The 15,997-nt window shown below is 54.3% G+C and overlaps 1 protein-coding gene across 2 annotated transcripts in view; it reads right to left on the bottom strand.

Moving 5' to 3' along the window:
* OBSCN (obscurin, cytoskeletal calmodulin and titin-interacting RhoGEF) overlaps positions 1–15,997 on the bottom strand; it is a 168,297-nt gene that overhangs the window by 64,638 nt on the left and 87,662 nt on the right. For both annotated transcript variants that reach the window (XM_032136250.2, XM_058430481.1), the window contains 11 exons: positions 15,322–15,585; positions 14,699–14,962; positions 10,832–11,095; positions 10,204–10,467; positions 9,410–9,673; positions 8,164–8,430; positions 7,631–7,897; positions 7,267–7,539; positions 6,407–6,679; positions 5,503–5,699; positions 5,239–5,314 (listed from right to left, as the gene is read on the bottom strand). In XM_032136250.2, coding sequence (XP_031992141.1) covers positions 5,239–5,314; positions 5,503–5,699; positions 6,407–6,679; positions 7,267–7,539; positions 7,631–7,897; positions 8,164–8,430; positions 9,410–9,673; positions 10,204–10,467; positions 10,832–11,095; positions 14,699–14,962; positions 15,322–15,585 — 2,673 coding nt within the window. The remainder of the gene's footprint in view (positions 1–5,238; positions 5,315–5,502; positions 5,700–6,406; positions 6,680–7,266; positions 7,540–7,630; positions 7,898–8,163; positions 8,431–9,409; positions 9,674–10,203; positions 10,468–10,831; positions 11,096–14,698; positions 14,963–15,321; positions 15,586–15,997) is intronic.

The raw sequence follows: 15,997 nt of genomic DNA, 5'->3' as shown, positions 1-15,997 counted from the left end.
GACATACGTCAGCCCCCGGAGCTGAGCCACTGCAGCCATCCCACCCTCTGCTGTCAGCGTTAGAGGCTTCAGCGGCAGCAAGCACAGAGCTGTGGCAGGCAATGGCAGAGCAGTGACCGCCTGGCACATGGCCCAGGGAAGGGGGCCCACCACGACAGCCCAGGGCTATCCACTGCAGACACACCTCACCCCCACCAATGGGGGATAGCAATGTCAGGCTTGGTCTCTTTCTAGGGGGGCCCCTCCTGGTCCCCTTTGCCCCTACCTCCCTCTGGCCCTGGGCACATGGCCCCAACAGGGACATACACCCTCCAAAGTCCCCCTACCCCATGCCCTCTGGCCCTGGCTCAGGAGCCAGAGCCCCAGCCCAGCTCGCCCCTTCTGCAAGGACTCTGCCATCTCTCTTGGGGTCCCCATCCCATCTCCACCGTCCAAATCCTACTCCACAAATGGCTGTTTGCCCCAGGACCCAGGTGAACCTTCCACATTTTCTTTGAGGGCGCACAGGGGGCAAAGGCACCATGTGGGTCACTGGGAGGGGGCTCCCATATGGCCAGCTCTTTCCCAGAAGGGCACAAACCCAGCCTGAGCCCACAGCAGAGGAAGCAGGTGACAGCAGGGGTAGGCTCGGCAGGGGCTGCTCTTGCCTCCACAAGGGACTGGGTTTCATGGCTGGGCACGTGTGGCCAACAAGGTGATAGCCAGCAGGGCACAGGTTGGTGTCCAGCTACACCACTCCCTAAGCCCAGACTTCTCATCCACCCTCCATGCCCACCTGTGCTACTGCAGGCAGACAGCATGCATAGAGTGGTGCCCACTCTGTGGCCCTGGGGGCCAATCCCTGATCCCAGGAGCCCGCAGGAAGCATACAAAAGTGCCAGCATGGCAGGGGTTCCCATCGGCCAATACCTTTGATCAACAACTTGGCCGTGGAGACCAGGGGCCCTGCATGGAAGGTGACAGTGCCGGAGTCGGCCACCCCCAGGCCTGAGAGCATGAGGGAGTGAAAGATCCCGTCTCGCACAGCGATGGCGCTCTGGGGGCCATCCTGTAGCAGGGTCCCATCCAGCCACCAGCGGGCCTCCGGCCCACCCGCGTGAGACACCTCACAGGAGAACGTGGCCACCTCCCCCGCGAAGACATCCACATTCTGCAAGCCACGTACCAGGCACGGCGCTGCCTCTGCACAAGAGGGTAAGAAGGAGGGCGAGGCTGGGACACCCTGGAGTCCACAGGACTGGGCCACTTTAGGGTTCACTGGTGTGAGGGTATGGCCCAAGAATAGATTGTGTCTCTGCTCCTAAAGCCCTCAGAAATTCCTGAGTGTTCATAATGTACTCCTTTGACTACATCTGAGTTTATGCTAATGAGGTCGCTCAGGTAGGGGTCCTGGACAACATCAGAATGGGCCCCTAGAAAGGCCAAGTGTTCAGAGGGTTGGAATTTTCCCACCCTCCCACCTCTAGAAAGGGGAGAGGGGAACAGAGATTATGCTCTATAAAAGCTCTTAAATGAGATTTGATGAGTTCCCAGGTTGGTGAAGATATGGAGGTACTGGGAGCATGGCACGCCCAGAGGGAACATGGAAGGTCTATGCCCACCCCCACCCCCATCCTTTGCCCTTTAAATCTTTTCCACATGGCTATTCCTGAGCTGTATCCTTTATGATAGCTGCTCAATACAAGTGTTTCTATGAATTCTGGGAGCTGCCTTAGCAAGTTAATCAAACTCAAGGAAGGGTAGTGGGAACCCCATTTCATAGCTGTTCAGTCAGAAGTGTGGGTGGCTTGGGACTTCCCACTGGCATCTGAAGTGGGGCAGTCTTGTGGGACTGAGCCCTTAATCTATGAAATCTGACTCTAACTCCAAGTAGAAAGTATCAGAATTGAATTGAAGTGTGGACAGCCAGTTGCTGTCTGCTAGAGAATCGCTTGGTGTATGGCCCCCACACATCTGGTCACAGAGTGGTCTGTGCTGTGAGAGTATAATAGAAGAAAAACAGTGAGTGTGTTGTTCTCTAGAATTGGTGTTAGAAGTGGGACTTGGCCAGGCACGGTGGCTCATGTCTGTAATCCCAGCACTTTGGGAGATCAAGGTGGGAGGACTGTTTGAGCCCAGGAGTTCAAGACCAGCCTGGGCAACATAGTGAGACCCTGTGGAGGCATGTGCCTATAATCCCAGCTACTCGCAAAGCTGCGGTGGGAGGATCGCTTGAGCCCAGGGGGTTGAGGCTACACTGAGCTATGTTCACATCACTGCATTCTAGCCTGGGCAACAGGAGACCCTGTCCCCTCACCCCCACCAAAAGTGGGACTTGCTAGAATAGCCTTGGGGCTAGTAGTAACTGGTACGGGGGCCACCTTCGGGTCTGCCAGAGCAGGCATCACCCAGACCAGGAGGGTGACCTAGGGTTAGGGAATAGAAACCCACCCTGATCACAGAGGGGGACACAGAGGCCACCCACATTGAGCCTGTGGAGAGTGGCTCAGCTCCAACTCATAGACCCGCACCCCCACACACCCCTTCAGAACATGCCTGGTTTCACCCACAGGAGGCTGATGACAGGCACACATGCCCTTCTCAGCAGGCAGAATGGACAAGCTCCAAGCCCCATGGCTGGAGTTCTTTCTGGCATTTGGTGCCTTATCTGACCCAATGTGGGTTGGGAAGGAGAAGCCACAGGGCCTGCTACTGTGAGCGGATGGCAGTTCACCTCAGAAAGTGAGTTCCCTGTCCCTGGGGGTGTGGAAGCAGACGCTTCTCCCATCCCAAGAGGGCATTTTGTCCAGATGTCCTCCAAGGTCCCTTCAGCCCAGAATTCCAGGGCCCTTATGTTGAGTGGCAACTGCTCCCTGCCTGGTCACACAGCAGGGCCCAAACTCAAGGAGCTGCCCAGTGCCTGCCCTGTGTCTTCCACACTCTCCTCCTCCCTCCCACCCACCTCTCAGATGGAAACTCAGGGTGGTCACAGCAGATAGGAGAACGTGCCCAGGCTACTGCTGCCCACAGAGTTGAACCCCACACTCCACAGGCAAGGGAGGAAGACAGAACCAAAGGCTTATTCCACCACCTGCTGCCTGGGATCAGGCAATGGAGATGCCGGCCTCCATCCTTGCTTGCCCCTGAGAAACTTCCCAAGACCATCCTGTGAGCCTCCTCACAAAGAGAGAGAAACTGCAGCTGGCAAAGCCCAGACACTTCCATCCCATGGGGTGAGGAAGCGTGAGTGGGGAGAACTTACAGAGATACCAGCCACCCATCAGGACAACACCAGGCAAATCAGCCCCTGTGCCCACCCAAGCAGGCCCTCCACTGGAAGCCTCTCCATGCTCTTCCTCATGTGCACCATTGACACCCCAGCGCCAGCTCCCGGTCTTCCCTTGACTGTCTTCCCCAAGTGCACATCTGACCACCTCCTCATCTTGCCCCACCAACTCTTCATTCTTGTCTCCAGCAAGTTTCCAAGCTCTTCCACCACACCACCTACCTGGGCCTGGGATGGGCACCCATTTACACACCTGTGCCAGGGCCCTCACCAAAAGGTCACAGCCAGGTGTCTGTACATGAGCCAGCTCACCCAGGCTGAGAATACCTCACCTAGAGAGGGGCCAAAGCACAGCCCAGCTCCATGCTGCTCCATACAGTTGCCCACTCTGATGAACACACCAGGCCCCTGCTATCCTGCCCCTGCTCAGGACACCTGGGAAACTTCCCGTCTTCATCACTCAACTTGAGGGCACTGGCATCTGGAACCTTTCCCGAACCCACAGGCAACAGAACTGACTGCATCTGTCTCCTTTTAAAGACTTGGGAGTGGGAGGTGGCACCTAGGATGAAGGACACACTATCTCCATGTCCAACTCCTCCAACAGATTGGGGACCCCCTGAAGGCAGACTGCATCTGGCCCATCATGAGGTTCAGGACTTGGTTAAGGGTAGGAGCTTAGAGGGTATATTCTATGGTGAATGAATGGATAGCAGGTGGATTGTGAATGTATGATGGATGGTGGATAGATGGTGGATGAATGAAAAGATAGGTGAATAGTGGATGAGTGAGTGATGAATACATGAGTGGATGGGGGAAGGGTAGATGGATGGTGGATGGATGGGTGGATGGTAGATGAATGGAAGGATGGGTGAATGGACAGTGGATGGATAGATGGATAGTAAATGGATGGATAGCAGGTGGATCAGTGGTTGGGTGGATGGATGGTGGGTGTGTGAATGGATAACGAATAGATGAATGGATGTTGTATAAATGATGTATGGATGGTGAATGTGTGAATGGGCAGATGGATGGATATATGGATGAACAGCGAGATGGATAGATGAATACTAAATGGATGGATGGTGGATGGGTGGATGGTGAATGGATGGATGGTGGATGGTGAATGGATGGATGGTAGCTGTATGGATGATAAATGGATGAATGGATGGATTATGAATGCATTGATGGACAGACGATAGAAGGATGGATGATAGATGAATGGAGAGATGATGGATGGATGGATGGATGGATGGATGGGTGGATGGATGGATGGATGGATGGATGGTGGATAGCAGATGGGTGGAAGGTGGATAGATAAATGGATAAATGGATGAATGAATAGATGGATGATGAGTACACAGATAGGACCCGTTTGAGACCTAAAGGTAGGACAGTAGGGGAAGGGCACTCAAGAACAAGTACTCAGGGATGACCAGCTCTGTGGGCAAGGTATGACCCAAGCTGAAGGTTCCTAACATCTTGTTTGCATGCTTGCCCAAATCCATACACTTGTCATAGGCATGTTTTTGCATCTGCACCTTTAAGCCTGTCAGGCATGCAGATGTGTGTAAACATGGATGTGCTGGCATGTGCGTGCATCCGTATCATAGGAGTAGGCATTTGGAGGGTGGAAGTCAGGAAGGTCCTGCCTCCACCTTAGGGCCCAAGCCTATGGCAGCTGGGCCCCCCATCTCCCTCCCACAGGTGGCATTAATCCTGGACAGGGACCCCACGCACACCCTGGAATTTCTCAAGACTACCTCCACCAGCCTACCTCCCAGTGACCTCTCTGGTCCATGGCTTCAGTGGCCAGGGGTTGGAAAATTGCCAGCCCCAAGACAAGATCACTGTTGGAAGTCTTGGGTTTCTGCCCCCTGCCCGCAGACAGCTGCCAATGGGTAGGATGTGCTGGTGCCCAGGAAACTGGGCATCTGCGGGCAGAGTGACTGGTGTGGAAAGGGGCTGCCCACCTGTGACTTTCAGCTGGGCCTCAGAGCTACACGTGCCCACGTGGAAACTGACAGTTCCAGCATCCTCGAGGGTCACCTAGGAAGCAGGGAGAGACATGCTTTGCCCTGGGAGCCCCCATCCCGACCAGGAGGAGCCCAGCCAGCTTGCCAGACCTCAATGACAGGAGCTCATCACCTCCCCAACACAACCCCCGGGTGGAAGACCTTTCCGAATGGAGTTGGAAGCATCCCCGTCCTGGTACACTTAGGTCCCAGAGGCCTCACCTTGTGCAGGGTGAGCAGGTGGAGTGTGCCCTGCTCCACAGTGATGTCATTCATCTCGTTGGCCTGCAGGGGCACCCCTCCTAAAGCCCAGCGGGCTTCCTGGCCTGAAGCTCTGGATAGCCGGCACTGGAAGCTGGCATCCTGGCCCTCACTGAGCTGCACGTCCTGCAGGGGCTCCAGGATGGTCACCTCGGGAGCTGGACACAGGGGAGGCATGGGCGTCAGCCTCAGCATCTGAGGTGCCCCCTCAATCAACACAGTCTCATCATCCTGGGAGTCCCTCCCTGGGTATCCTCCCCTAGTGCACAAAGGCACGCACATGGGGGCCTGTTCTCAGCTCCCCATTCCAGTTGCAGGCAGAGTCTGCTCTAATGGACAGTGGATAGGTGAATGGATCAATGGAAGAATGAATGGATGCATAATGGGTGGATGGATGGCTGATCAATGGATAGATGGACTGTAGATGGATCGATGAATAATGGATGGATGATGGATGGATGGATGGTGAATGGGTGGATGGATGGGTGAATGGATAAATGGATGAATGAAAGGATGGATGACGGGTGGGTAAATGGGACTAGTGTGAGAACTAGAGGAGATGGTGCAGATGACTGAGGGCTGGGAGTGGGCTATGGTTTGCAGTGGCCCCCCTGCAAGGGCCAAGACCCAAAATCCAACACTGTGTCAGCCTACTGGAAGCCCACGACAACCTGCCCCACCAGCCTGACTCAGCCCACTCTCCCCTGACATCCTAGGGCCACCCTGAAATGCCAGCTCATAGGTCCACCTCCCTGCCAGGCCCCCAGCCTCTAAAGGCAGGAACCTTTGCCGTCTGTCTCCATACCCAGCAGGGCCCGGACATTCTCACCCCATGCAGTCACTGGTGGGGCCCGCCTGTGGCTACCTCTGATGGTGAGCTGGGCAGAGGAAGCATGGTTTCCCAAATGGAAGGAGACAGTGCCAGCATCCTCGGGCGTCACGCCCTTCAGCCGCAGTGTGTGGATGCGGCCATCCCGCACAGCCACCTCTGTCACCTCATTGCTTTGCAGTGGCAGGCCCTGTAAGCACCACTGCACGCCTGTGGCTCCAGCCCTGGACACCTCGCAGCTGAACTCAACATCCTCATCGGCCGGCACCTCCGCATCAACCAGCCCCCGTACAATGGTCACCTCAGGCTCTGAGGGGTGGGGCGAGATGGTTCCCTTTACCAGCCAAGTAAAAGAGCCCAGGCCAAGCTCCCACGCCCCCTCCTCCAGGAAGCCTTCCTGGGCACTCTCACACTCTTCTGCCATGGCCTATCTGTCCCACACGGCTTTTGTCCCCTGATGTGCTCACAAGCACAGATCCCCCCATGACACTGAGCTCTTTGGGGAAAGAATCTGGGCTGGAGGTGTGGGCCAAGAGGGCAGTTGTGTCTCAGGAATGGGAAGGGGTTGTGGGACACTCGACTGCCTGTCCACTCCCACACTGCAGCCAGCTCCACCCTGGCTAGCACAGCAGGGAGGCAAGGCTTGCAGGAGAAACAGGTTGGGGCTCAGCAGGGCACTCACACACCGGCCTCAGGGGTGGGCTTGAGGGGCTGCAGCCTGTTTCCTTGCTGCCCAGGTTTTCTCAGAGAGCCCTGACAGGTACACCAGGAGGTGCAGGGGTGAGGAGGAAGACAGCGTGAGAGCAGGGGACTCAGGTGCACCCAGAAGGCAACCATAAGGGAGTGGGATGGCAGAGAAGGGCTCACCCTCTCCTCTGGGAGGCCCCACCACTCACCTGTGACCCTGAGGGAGGCAGCGGTTTTCTGGCCACCTGTTAGGCAGGCATACTCGCCCGTGTCCTTGGCCTCCAGTTGATGGATCAGCAGCTCCCGCGTGGCCCCCTGGCTCCGCATCTCGTACTTGGGGCCCGCATGCAGCTCCACGCCCTCCTTGAGCCATTGCACCGTGGCCCCCGACTCTGCATCACTCAGCTGACAGCACAGCCGGGCTATGTCACCTGTCTCCTGCTCCAGACTCTGAAGCCGAGTCTTGAACTTGGGCCTGGGGACTGGGGGGGATGCAGGAAGGGATGCTTAGTGCCCCTTGCCGCTGACCAAGGGTGAGGGGCTGTGGGAGGCAGGGGCTGGTGAGCAGCTCACCACGGACAGAGACGCTGGCCATGCTCTGTGTGTAGCCCGTGTCACACGTGTAGTCACCCGCATCCTCCTGCTCCACTCCGCGTACCAGCAGCTCCGCAGCTGCACCATCCTGCACCATCTGGTACTTGGCACAAGGGAAGAGCTGTAGGGAGCCCTTGCGCCACTCCACGCTCACACCCGCCCGGCTCAGCTCGCAGCGTAAGTGTGCAGTGCCCCCCTCATCCACCTCCTGGGGCTGCAGCTCTTGGAGGAACCGCACAGGCGCAGCTGCAGGGGAGGGAGCAGGGTATGAGGGCAGGTCCCTGAGGAGCTATAAGGGGGAACTAACAGGTGTGATACAGGGCAGAGTGGGGAGGGGGAACCGCATCAGAGCAGCTACCAGGAAGGAGGCAGGGCCTCAAGGCAGGTAGGACCCCCACCCTGTGGAGCCCTGTCTCCTCAATTGGGAGCCCCAGGTGGGGAGGCAGCCCCGAGGGTCCGCCCAAAGCACAGGAACTGCGCTGTATCCTGGCCACGCTAGCCTGGGAGCCCACCTGTGACAGTGAGGGTGGCACTGGTGGCCTGGGAGCCACAGGTGCAAGTGTATTCACCAGTGTCTTCACGTTGTAGGCCCCGTAACACCAGCTCCGCGGTGCAGCCCTGAAGCCGTGGCTCCCGGCGCCCATTGGCCTGCAGCTGCAGGCCACCCTTGCTCCAGACCACTGTAGCAGTGGGCTCAGACAGCTCACACTGCAGGGTGGCCGTGGAGCCCTCCTCTGCCTGCAGACTCTGCAGTGGCTCCCGGAACACTGGCTGTGGGGCTGCAGGGGGCAGGAGGCAGGGTCAGCTCCAGATCTATACCAGGCATCGCTCTCCAGGCCAGCAGATGAGGGCCTGGGCTCCTCCCAGCTCCCTGGCCTGGCTCCACAGGAGGTGCTGCCTCAGATGGTACTGGGGACCACCAGTCTGTGATTCAGGGGTGAGGAGGCAGCGTGGTGGGAAAGCAGGGAGGGGCTAGATCTACCCAGGGCTTAGGAGGCTGTCCTCTCACCCAGGAACCCACCCCAGCCCCCACAGGGCCACACACCCCAGATCCCAGGGCAGAGATGTGTACTTCAGAACTCAGGGTGAGGCCCTGTACCCCAGACCTGAGGGCAGAGGTGAGTTCCCCAGATCCCAGGGCGAGGCCAGGGCCCAGGGCTACAGGTTCCACCTCCCCTCTGTGGGCACCCAAATCCCAGGGCAGGGATGTGTACTCAGACTCCAGAGTGGGGCCGTGTCTTCCAGACCCCAGGACAGGGCCGTGTCGCCCAGACTCCAGGGCAGGGACCAGGTTCCCTTAGACCCTCAAGTGCCACAGGGGCTATTTGCCCCACAAGGCTACACTGAGAACCAGGGCCAGCCTGCAGGGGCCAGGGCTCTAGGTCCTGCCTCCCTTTCCTGGGCACCAGAGGCCTCCCTCTGAGAAGGACACGAGACCCTGTGGCTAAAAGACTCCAGGTCTCAAATGAAGGATGGCAGAAAGTTGGATTGATTAGGTGGTGATGGGAGGCAGTGGGAGGGAAACAAGGTGGGAATTCCTTCCCTACAACCATGACTGGTACACAAGGTCACATGGCTGAAGCTCAGTACAGACAACAGGGCACAGGATAACATTGGAACCCATGAGCAGAGGGGACAGAGGAAACAGCAGGAGAAAGAGGAAAGGAGCATCCGCAAGGAGGTGTGCTGTGCCTGCAACTGCACACAGAGGAAGGACACACACCCACATCAGTCCATGTGGCCACGTGTGGTCATTACCCTTGACAATGAGAGTGGCCGATGTCTTCTCCTGCCCACATACACATGAGTACTCCCCAGTGTCTGCCACGGACAGGCCATGAATCTGCAGCTCACATCTGGTCCCATCCTGCCTCAGGTTGTATCTGTCCCCATCTCTGAGGGTTTCAGGTCCCTTCCTCCACTCAACAGGGGCCGCCTTGCTCAGCTCACACTGCAGCATAGCCGTGGCCCCTTCTGTGGCCTCTTCATTCCTCAGACCCTTTGTGAACTTGGCGGGCAGGGCTGGGGAGGTCAGAAGATATGGACACAATCATGCCTCTGAGCCCACAGAAGAGACAGAACATGGATGACACAGAAAAGACAGAACCCAAATGGACATGAACCACATGGGGATGTGCTGAGCACAGGCTGTGCACTGTGGCTTCCCTCAGTCCAGGCTGTACAGCACATGACCATGGCCCCTTCTGTGGCCTCCTCACACCTCGGTCTTTATATGAATCTGGCACATATAGAGCTGAAGAGGGCCAGACACACATGGAAATCAGATCATCTGGAGCACTTTGGTAGACAGAATATGAGGGAATGGAGGACAAGACATAGAGCCCAACGGGGCAATGTGACTGAACCCATGTTGGTACACAGGTGGGAGCTGGCTAGAGATGCTGCTTTCTCCTGGTTTCTGCAACGGTCCAGGAGGCTGGAAGGGATTCTGGGGAATTATGGGAACAGGATGACATGGACACAGGGAGACGACACGAAATCAATACTGGCACACCAGAACATGGCTTTGCTTGGCCACATGTGATCTTTACCCCTGATGGTGAGTGTGGCTGAGGTCCTCTCCTGCCCACACACGCACGAGTACTCCCCAGCATCTGCCACAGCCAGGCCACGAATCTGCAGCTCACACCGGGTCCCATCCTGCCTCAGGCTGTGTCTGTCCCCATCTCGGAGGGTTTCAGGTCCCTTCCTCCACTCCACAGGGGCCGCCTTGCTCAGTTCACACTGCAGTGTGGCCGTGGCCCCTTCTCTGGCCTCCTGGTTTGTCATGTTGTCTATGAATCTGGGCGGCAGGGCTGGGAAGGACCAAGCAGTCACTGAGATCATCAGACTATCTGGACAACTCGGTGGACAGGACACAGACACACACGAGGAACCACACAAACCACCAAAGGACCACGGCAGAATAAGCAAACGAATGTACAGAAGGCGAGAAAGCACATGGCCCAAGAGGAACAGAGAACACGCAGGGATGGGGATGAACAGGAGGACATCTCCTGATGAGGAGAAGCGGAGGCAGGAGATGCCCAGAGGACCCCAGTTAGAGGACATACAACCTCAGGGTTCCCACGGGGCTGCCACCTTTGGAAGTAGAAGGTGGTAACACAGAGACACATAGATTCCAAGCCGCAAGTCCATGTGACGACACAGGATCTTTACCTCTGACAGTGAGTGTAGCTGAGGTCCTCTCCTGCCCGCACACACACAAATACTCTCCAGTGTCCTCCACAGCCAGGCCATGAATCTGCAGCTCACACCTCGTCCCGTCTTGCCTCAGGCTATGTCTGTCCCCATCTCTGAGGGTCTCAGACCCCTTCCGCCACTCCACGGGGGCCGCCTTGCTCAGCTCACACTGCAGCACAGCTGTGGCCCCTTCTGTGGCTTCGTGATTTCTCACATCTTCTATGAATCTGGCTGGCAGGGCTGGGAAGGACCAAGCAGTCACTGAGATCATCAGATTAACTGGACAACTCTGTGGATAGGACACAGACACACACAAGGAGGCACACAAACCACCACAGGACCATGGCAGAATGAGCAAATGAATGTACAGATGGTGAGAAAGCACATGGCCCAGGAGGAACAGAGAACACAGTCCCCATCTCTGACGGTCTCAGGTCCCTTCTTCCACTCCACAGGGACCACCTTGCTTAGCTCACACTGCAGTGTGGCTGTGGCCCCTTCTGAGGCCTCCTTGGTCTTCAGATCTTGAGGGAATTGGGTAGGCAGGGGTAGGAAGGGTCATATGGACAGAAGCCATCAAGCCCTCTGGAGGATATGAGGGACACACCTGAACATCCAGGAAGAAAACAGAAGCAGGAAGGCTGGAGGGACTTGGGATGAGGCGGACCAAAGTGCATTTGACAGTGAGTACTTCCTGCATTCTGCCTGTGAGGTGCAGATTGGGTGGGAGATGGGCTCCATCTTGGATCTCTTCTCAGAGGGCATCTTATCCTACCTGTGAACTTTCATTATGGGGAAGCAAGACAGGCTCCTCCAACTTGCAACCCACATATGCAATAATGTGATGGACATCTCTCTATGATGACACAGTAGGCACCTTCAGGTCGCAACATCCACTGCCCCATTGTCATCCCTCACACAACAGATAGCCTGACCAGACAGGGCTTCCATCCAGCAGTGCCCATGCCTAGATACACCTGGGCTCACAATACAACATCCCAGCCCACACAAGGCCCTGCTACCTCCATCCAACATGCTCCTGGACTGACCCTACTGAATCCACATTCCCACATATTACCCTGACTCATATCACCTAGATCATGACAGACACCACATGTGGCCTTGAACCACACCTCTGAACCTCCAATCTACCATTCTCTCTTGCCTCCTGACTCCAGGCAGGGGGCTCACAAGTTAGCAGAGCAGGGCCTAACCCGATTACATAGCCATAGACTGCTATGGGTTGTGTGTCTACAGAAGTCAAATGTTGAAGTCCTAACTTTCACTATTTCAGAATATGACTGTTTTTGAGATAGGGCCTTTAAAGAGGTGATTAATGCTAAATGGGATCACAAGGGTGGCATCTAATCCAATATAAACGCTGTCCTTATAAGAAAAGGAGATTAGGACACAAACAGAGAAGGACCAGTGAAGACACAGAGAAAACAGCTGTCTACAAGCCAAGGAGAGAGGCCTCAGAAGGAGCCAACCCTACTGACACCTGGATCTCAACCATCTAGCCTCCAGAATGGTGAGGAAATACATTCCTGTTATTTATACCACCCAGTCTATGGTACTTTCTTTGTGGCAACCCAAGCAAACAAATTCAGACTTTGGTACCAGGAGTGGGTACCATTCATCCATTTATCCATTTATCTATAGCTATTTGTCAAAGGAACAAATACCTATAAACGTGGACGTGGCTTTAGAACTCGGTAATGGGAGGTAGCTGAAAGATATTTCAGGTGCATGCTGAAAAACAGTGTTTGCAGGCAGCAATTGTTGGTGAAAACATGGGTGCTAAAAGTGATTCTGGTCAAGCCTCAGATGACAATGGGGGACATATTATTAAAAACTGGAGAAAGACAGTCATTGTTATAAAGTGGCCAAAAACCTGGTCAAATTTTATTCTAGTGTTTTGTGGACGGTAGGACTTGCAAACAACAAAATTGAATATATTTACCTGAGGAAGTTTCTAAGCAAAGAATTGAAACCATAGCCTGGTTTCTCTCTAATATGAAAATGTGAGAGGAGAGAGATAAATTCAGAAAGGATTTGTTAAGCAAAAAGGAACCAGAGCTTGAACATACAGAAAACTTTTCAGGCTATACATACTGCAAAAAAAAAAAAAAAATGAGAAAGCATTATTCTGGGGAGAATATCAACACTGGACAACCATTAGCAAATGGTTTGTGGTTTATGGATCCATTCAGGTTTATGGATCCAGGTGTGTGGTTTATGGATCCATTCAGCCCTCTCAGCAGAAGCCAGTAATAAAAATGAGATTATCAAGGAAAGATCTGTGGAGAACTCTTTCGTCTGGTGGCTTTGACCCACATGGATCGCATGGGACAAAGTTTTTGAGACCTTTATACCAGAGGAAATGCTGCTAGCTTGAACTGACTGGAACAGAGATGGGACAAAATGAAGGAAGGTTGTCAGACTTCTGAGAATCCACAGGATGGTCCAATAGAGCTACATGGATATAAACATGATATTCTGCAAGAAAAAGGAATAATGACCCCAAAGTTCGTTCGGGGTTGATAGGCATGGCATTATAACCAGGGGGTAGAGGGCACAGGCCTGGAAGTAAGCCTGTCTCCTCCTCAGTTACAAAGAGCCAGACACCTCCACTCAAGGCTGAGGGGGTAGAGTAGCAACCTTGTTGGGTCCAGAGGACTAGGCATTAATCCAAAGCCTTAAAACCTAATGATATTTGTCCTGCTAGGGTTACACCTTACTTGGGACCCATGACTCATTTCTCCTTTCCAGTTTCTCCCTGATTCAGAATGTCCATCCTATGCCTGTCCCACCATTGTGACTTCAAAGCAAATAACTTGTCTGACTTCACAGCCTCACAGATGAAGAAAAATTTTGCCTCTGTATGAGTCACACTTTGTCTCCCTCACAGTTGACTCAGATGATATTTAGAGGCGATTTGGACTAGTTGATATTGAAATGGGCTAAGATTTGGGACTGTTAGGAAGAAGTAAACATATTTTGCACATGAGAAGGCCATGAATTTTGAGAATCCAGATGGTGGAGTGTTATGGTCTGAATTGTGCCTCAGAAAAAATGCTTATGTTGAAATCCTAACCCCCAGTACACTTCAGAATATCACTGTATTTAAAGACAATCATTGAAAGGTAAAATGAGGTTGTTAGGGTGGTTCCAAATCCAGTATGACTGGTGCTCTTATAAAAAGAGGTTAGGACACACATATGCACACAGAGGGACATCCATGTGAAGACACGGGGAGAAGACAGCTGTCTACAAGAAGAGAGGAGCTGACACCGTGATCTTGAGATTTCAGCCCCATATTTCTGAGAAAATAAATCTCTGTTATTTGAGCTACCCTGTCTGCAGTGCTTTGTTAAGTTAGCCTGAGCAGATGAAGACAATACTCCTTTAGAAGCTTGGAATGATCACAAGGATCAATCAGAACACGGACCAGACTGAAGAGGGGCCTGGCCTGAGCCATCGCTTTGTCTGTCAAAGGACATACATTTCCTGACCTCCATGCCTGAGGCCCAAGAGCTGGTGGACATCCACAGGCCTTTGCAAGACAGCAGGGGCCCCAGACAGCTCTCCTGGACCCTGACACCTACCTGCTGCTCTCCCTGACACCTGGGGACCCTGCACTATTCACCCCTGGGGTCTGTATGCCCAGGCCCTAGATTAGGCCATCCAAGTGGGTTCTCAGTGTGCATTTGTGAGATGGACCACACAGATGAGTGACTGAATAAAATGTCAACGACATTGAGAGACACTGGGAGAGCACAGACCATGTGGCTTAAGTAGGGGAAGACAGAAGTCACTCAGGTGGTCACATGTGGTCTTTACCCCTGACAGTGAGCATGGCTGAGGTCCTCTCCTGCTCACATATGCACGAGTATTCTCCAGCATCTGCTATGACCAGGCCACGAATCTGCAGCTCACACCTGGTCCCATCCTGCTTCAGGCTGTATCTGTCCCCATCTTTGAGGGTGTTGGGCCCCTTTCTCCACTCCACGGGGGCTGCCTTTCTCAGCTTACACTGCAGTGTGACTGTAGCCCCTTCTGTGGCCTTCTGGCTTCTCATGTCCTCTATGAACCTGGCAGGCAGGGCTGAGAAGGACCAAACAGTCACTGATATCATCAGACTGTCTGGAGGATTTTTTGGACAGAACATGGACACCAATAAGGAGCCACACAAACCACCAAAGGACCATAGCAAGATGAGCAATACACAAACAATGAGAAGGCAAATGGCCCAGGAGGCACAGAGAACACACAAGGACGTGCATGAGCAGGAGGACATCTCCTGATGAGAAGGGGAGGCAGGAGATACTTAGAGGGCCCCAGTTAGAGGACTGACAATCACAGGGTTTCCACAGGAGATGTGCCACATTTGGAGGCAGAAGGTGGTGACACAGAGAGGTGTATACACCAAGCCACAAGCCCACATGGCCACACAGGATCTTTACCCCTGACAGTGAGTGTAGCTGAGGTCCTCTCCTGCCCACACACACATGAGTACACCCCGGTATCTGCCATAGCCAGGCCATGAATCTGCAGCTCACACACAGCCCCATCTTGTCTCAGGCTGTATTTGTCCCCATCTCTGAGAGCCTCGAGGCCTTTCCTCCACTCCACAGGGGCTGCCTTGCTCAGCTCACATTGCAGTGTGGCTGTGGCCCCTTCCATGGCCTCTTCATTCCTCAGACCCTCTGTGAACCTGGCAGGCAGGGCTGGTGGAGGGATCAGAAAGACACGGACACAATTACACTGAGCACATGAAAAAGACAGGACATGGATGGCACAGAGAAGACACAAACCCCAACTGGACACAGACCACATGCAGGGTATGCCAAGCACAGGCTATAGATTCCCTCTGTTCAGCCTGGTAACATCACAATCATGGCCCCTTCGTGGGCTCCTCAGGCCTCAGAGATAACGTGAATCTGCCATGCAGGGCCAGAGAGAGTGAAAAAACACAGAGAACATTAAATTCCTTGGGAAGTGCTGGTAGACAGGACATGACAAGATGAAAGACAAGACACAATCCAATAAGACAGGGCCCACAGTATCACAGGCATGGGAATCTGGATGTAGATGAGAGTTTCTTCTGGTTCCTTCAGCAGCCCAGGAAGCTGGAAGGGA

This window comes from Hylobates moloch, unplaced genomic scaffold, assembly GCF_009828535.3.
Source record: "Hylobates moloch isolate HMO894 unplaced genomic scaffold, HMol_V3 SCAFFOLD_18, whole genome shotgun sequence".
In the NCBI taxonomy this organism is placed as follows: domain Eukaryota; kingdom Metazoa; phylum Chordata; class Mammalia; order Primates; family Hylobatidae; genus Hylobates; species Hylobates moloch.
The sequence above is the reverse complement of the archived record's forward strand: the minus strand, read 5'-3'. Positions and strand labels throughout refer to the sequence as shown.